This window comes from Mycetomoellerius zeteki, unplaced genomic scaffold, assembly GCF_001594055.1.
Source record: "Mycetomoellerius zeteki isolate Tzet28-1 unplaced genomic scaffold, Tzet1.0 scaffold159, whole genome shotgun sequence".
Lineage (NCBI taxonomy): Eukaryota > Metazoa > Arthropoda > Insecta > Hymenoptera > Formicidae > Mycetomoellerius > Mycetomoellerius zeteki.
In genome coordinates, this window is record NW_017256542.1 from 302,937 (window position 1) to 308,568 (window position 5,632).

Here is a 5,632-nt window from a genome sequence, read left to right on the forward strand (position 1 = left end):
GGTCGATCGCGAAAAGCGAATATTTTAAGAAATAAAATATTTTTCTTGTACTATAAAAAATAATAATCTATTATATTCTTACGTTTCATTCTCGAGATTTTCAAGATTGATTGATGTTTTTGAAATAATTTTAAAACAGGAGGAGAATGTAAAACAATTCTTTTTAAGCCTGATAGATTATTTTTAACCCCCCAAGTGAATTTCGCACTGCTACGTTCGGTGATCGATCTAATAATACATTATGTGTATACATGCACATTATATGTCATCTTGTGCGTTCGAACAATTACGTCGATACGCTTCAAAATTATAGCTGCTATTTATACAGAAAGTTACTATAGAAAAAATAGAAACATAGAATATTTTATTTACAATAAGAATATGTAACTGTGCTTCATACATATAATTATAATACTTAATAATATTCGTAATAAATAACAATCTATCTACCTACTCTTTGATACCTTCATTTTGTGTACATTGAAATTCATTTTTATCTTTCATAAATAATACAATGTATTTCCGACGTAAAGACATAATAAATATATCTGTCGATGTCAATAAAACAAAAATGAAAATAATCGTACCGTTGTAACATCACCACGATCGCTTTTGCTCAGAATATAAAAGCATCCATCGTCAGCTATTGATGTTTCAATTTTTCCTCGGTGACGGAAGCGCTTTTTTCAGCGGGAACATTGCAGATCAACATCAAGCCGAGAAGTACCAAGGAAGTTCCGCACCACCAGGTCAATGAAGTGGATTCATCAAATACGATGTAGCCTACGAATGCCTTCGAGAAGGATATTTATAAAATTAGCATTTCATAATGATATGATCGGGACTTTTAATATTTTCACAATTAAACCTGTGTGTGCTTGAAATAATACATTTAAATTTCAACTTTCGAGTAGGAATGAAGAAAAAAATAAGTGTAATAGATATAAAATATTATGAAAAATATTTAAAATGTTATAAAAATATATTTCATATTTATACGTATGTTTCTTACTAATTTTGGCCAAATTTCTTTTTATTATTACTATTGCACAGAATTAGATTCATCATGCAAAAATGAAGTCTTCTGTTGTTTTTTGCACTTAAAAATTGCTTATGAAAGAAATATAAAATATTAGAAATCAATATGATCAGCAAGCCACGTGTTTCATATAGGGTAACATATAGGACAAACTATAGATATGGATATAACTGCATTTTTATTTCTTGAGGTTCACCAATTGATGACGTTCTTAAGTTTAAAAATGCACCTACGTATATCCTCGCACAAACCCAAACTTAATCTTATAAATATTTAATTTCACGCCGACGTAATCGATATATATATACATGTCGTTTTACTTATAGCTATCGCGAACAAATTAAATCAATTTTCACGAAGAATTACAAAAGAATTCTGTCGTGACGTGTAAAACGATATTTCTACATCTCTGATCATTTTCACTTAATAGACTAATAAGACAAAGTCTTGCTAATATTTCACGTTCGGAAAGGGAGAAAATAGAAATATTCGCGAAATATGGCGAACGTCATTATTTCTATTATTCTATTAATAATTTTCTGGCGCAGTTGATCTCCTAGTGTATAATATACTATACTACTACCTATCGAGATTGTATTTCAATAGCGTGTATCATATCATACAATTCTCGTTCAATCGTCATGTACCTGTGCACATATAATTGCTATGACCGCATTGTACACACTAGCGGAATTGCGTCTAGTTTGCGAAACAACTTTCACTCTTTGCGAACCGACTCTCGGAAGTATATCAGACCACCAGCTATAGACAAATAATTGCTACCGACAAATGTCCTTCTGCAAATTATTTCCCTTCTCCATTTTATTCCATTACCGATGCTAAAACTTTCTCGAAAATATATCTGGCCAGATGTTTCACGGTGATCTATTTCTTTCTGCGATAAACACGATGGATGATCGTCCTGTCGCGACCTTAATTTCATCAGTGACGGATTCTCCAATTTGAAGAAGATTTTTTTCTTTAGAAAAAGGCTATTTATGTGATAACTTTCTAATTTTCAATTTTATTATATTTATAAATCACGAATTAAAATTCGTTGAAATAGAATTCTATTAAAATTTAATTTAAGAATATTATTATTATATCATTTATTTACGGTTTTTTAAATAAAAATTATTGTATTTCTTTTAATGACAAGTTCCCAAATTTGAAGTATCGAACTTTTTCTTGATGAAAAGTCATCAATGATATAATAATTTTTTTATTTATAATTTCATGTGTATCATTATAATAATTGTGAATTAAAATTGAGATAGAATTCCTTAAAATTTCAATTAAGAAGTAACACTATATTATTCATGACGTTTGTGTGGAATCTGTCCTAAAGTTTTTAAAAAGTTTCTTTTTCGTTACTTTATCACTTCAAAATAATTACTGATGCCTTGAGATTTTCGTTAAATCAAGTTTAAGTTCATTAAAGAATTTAACATGAGATTAAAATCACGAGAGGAAGATCGCGTTAAACCATGTTACCTAATAAAAATATTATTTACGAGATTAATTATAAGATTTAACAACTCACTGAACAAATATAGTTCGTAGCTGCACTGGCGACCGTTATCGGCAAAGAAGATCCGCTGGCATGAAGCGCTTTGACAAAAAACGTACATCCTATGGTGTTGCACACGATCATAAAGATGAGAAGTACTCCTTTTAGAAACAACGATGACTATCGTAAAAAAAAAAATAAACATGTAAACATTATATTTTATACTTTTATATTTTAATTTTTTTATTATTTTTAATGTTAAATTTTTAACGTTTGATCTATTTCTAATTTCTTACTGTTTAATCACTCGTCATTTTCACTTGTTTCCCTTTTCTTGTAATTTCAAATATTGTTTAAATCCAATTTGTAAATGCATGTAAAGTTACTATTATTATTATTATAACGTATAAATACAGTTAAAACAGTTAAATACAGTTAAAACAATTTTATATATAAGAACACATTTCTTATTATTATCTTACAAATGAATAAAGAAGGCAATATTCGTGAAAATGATCTTGTTGCCTAATGACACTTTGTGAATATTATAATTTCCAATTTAAAAGCAAACATATTGTTATATTTATATATCAAGACCTTTTAATAGAATATGGCCTTCTTAGTTTATTTGTGTTAAACATTTTTCAGTGAATTTTTTTCTTAAATATTTTTATTATATAATACTTTACACAAAAAAAAGCATATTGTATACATTGCTATAAACACGTACGTTGTGCAAATTAAAAATATTCTAAATTCCTTAATCATTAACTTTTTCTTCTAGAAAAAATTTTGTAAATAAAAATTCGCAGTCTACTTGGGCAGTTTGATAAATCAGTGATTTTTTAAAAGGAGGCTATGTTGAAAAATAAGACGAATTTTGAGGTTTGTTCGCATCGCATGCTCCAACATATTCCAATATGCTTCTACTATAGCTCTTACTCACTTCAATGTGCTTGATAGAGTGAGTAGGAGCATGTTGGAGCTTGCGACGCGAACAAACCTTTGATAAAAAGAAAAATTTTTAAGTCACTAAAGCTGGAAACACAATAGACACAGGCAATAGGCACAGGCAACAGGGAATAACGAACCGTCCAATCAGAGCTCTGGAATATAAGTTCGATATTATATCCCAGAGCTGTGATTGGACGGCTCGTTATTCCCTGTTGCCTGTGCCTATTGCCTGTGCCTATTGCCTATGTCTATTGTGTTTAAGACTTAACTCATAAAATTACCCCTATATTTCGCCCTGTTTACCGACGAATGACGATTCGAATCAGCCGCCAACTCACCAATGACGACGCATCAGCGCCACCGGCGAGCTTGCCGAGAAGACTACCACTGGTCGCAAAAATGCCAGCAATAACCGCGAGATGCGCCCCACTGCCGGCGCCACCACCGCGTCCTTCCATATCGGTAAACAATGCACGTGGATGTCCGGTTCGGAATGTCCGGATGTTGACGACGTCGGCGAGATTAGAGTTGGACAAGACCGGCGGGCGACGTCCAAGGTCGTCGTTCGCGGTGTGGTACCACGCGGTACCGAAGGTACCGAGAGTGGAGACAGGTGGTGAACGGCGCCGCGTCGTCGCCGCCGTCGCGAATGATAAGATTCGTTCTTATCTGCTCGCGACCGCGATCGAGATCACTTTTGTATACAACGATGAGGCGAATATCGAGTGCGATCGTACGATGTCACGGCCAGGAATGACGGTGAATACGTGGATGAGTCACCTGAGCACGCGCATGATCGATGATGAGGGCGCGCGTCTTCGGACGTACAAATCGATCTTAATTTATGAAAATGAAAAAAAGATTTTTTTTTTTATTAACAAATCTCGATTTTGAATACATGGATTTCATCCGAAACTTGAATCGCGAAACGATTATGTAATTAACGCGCATCTCTCAGTCGGCATTGTCATTCTTAACATTCCGATGTAATGCACATTATTAAAGCCGTCCTCCATAGATTGATGTAAAAATATGTGTTTAATACCCGTTTCTACCCCCCAGTGTAATTTAATTTTTATTTCAATCCAACTACACTGAGAGAAATACTTGATACGTATTAATCATTCAATTTGATATATATGACTAATAAAAACTTCCTTACTTTTTCACAGACACGTGTCATACTAAATTTATTGTTCTAATTAAAATTACGTAATGAAAATTCAATGAAGAATGTAAGTGTTTTTAATACGATTTGAATCCCATTTGATTCATTGTGTTTTACGGAAACGTAGTTACGAGGAACAAAAGGGACTATCGCATTATCTGCACGTGGATATGACAACACGTTCTGCGACGTTGATGTCATATACATGTGACAGTGATAATTTCTCGTAATAGGAAAACGTTTGTCATACGTAATTAAAAAATGTATAGTACATGTGTTGAGTGACAAAAAAAAACGACTTGAAGCTCGTGTCACATTATGCATTCGAGATTGAGGAGATTACGAGTTGGAGATTAGAATTCATCAGAATGAAATGGATTCAAATTAAAATTATATGACTAGTCGAATTTTTAATCTCTAATATAATCTCCATTTCTACCATTTCTAATTAAAATTAACTTTAACTATTTTCTGCTTCTAAAAATCAGAAAAGGATAAAGAGCAAATTCGAGATTAAAGTCAATCTACATTTGTCGAAATGGTCCTAATTCATAATCCGTAATCTTGAATGCCAAATGCGTAATGTAATCCGGGCTTAAAGTACTGCCTAGGAATTTAAGTTCAATTTGAAATTCAGCGGAGCGCGGCAGACTCACGCTTCGTCGATCAGTTCGTCCGGACCGAGAATTCCAAACGATGTGAGAGCATCGAGAGGACTCCCCGCTTATCGACCAGCTGGCGCATAACGCAAAACGGTTACGCAATAACGTTATTCCACGGGCGAGGCGGAAGTGGCGCAGCTGTGAGTATTGAGCCGATCGGCACCGCCGGCGCCGCGCGCGTTCGCCGATCGCCGGCGAGCATGCGCGTTCGTTCGTTCGCGATTCGAGCGAGCTGAAGCGAGCCGCGAGTCCAGTCGCTCGATCATCGAGTGAAGGGCGGCGCGCGGCGAGTGGCGGGG

At 34.3% G+C, this 5,632-nt stretch overlaps 2 protein-coding genes across 3 annotated transcripts in view; one reads left to right on the top strand and one right to left on the bottom strand.

The window, feature by feature from the left end:
* Positions 1-455: 455 nt before the first annotated feature.
* LOC108721096 (transmembrane protein 42) lies at positions 456-4,262 on the bottom strand. Its single transcript, XM_018445452.1, has 3 exons — positions 3,842-4,262; positions 2,583-2,729; positions 456-793 (listed from the first exon to the last, which is right to left on the bottom strand). The coding sequence occupies exons 1-3, from the start codon at positions 3,959-3,961 to the stop codon at positions 644-646; spliced, it is 417 nt and encodes a 138-aa protein (XP_018300954.1). The 5' UTR covers positions 3,962-4,262; the 3' UTR covers positions 456-643.
* A 947-nt stretch (positions 4,263-5,209) lies between these two features.
* Positions 5,210-5,632, top strand: part of MYPT-75D (Myosin phosphatase targeting subunit 75D) — an 8,922-nt gene continuing 8,499 nt past the window's right edge. Inside the window, exon 1 of one of the 2 annotated variants that reach the window (XM_018445445.1) lies at positions 5,210-5,473. The gene's annotated coding sequence lies outside the window, so the exon portion shown is untranslated. Of the gene's footprint in view, positions 5,478-5,632 lie in introns of both variants that reach the window. The other variant, XM_018445446.1, reaches the window with a different exon arrangement.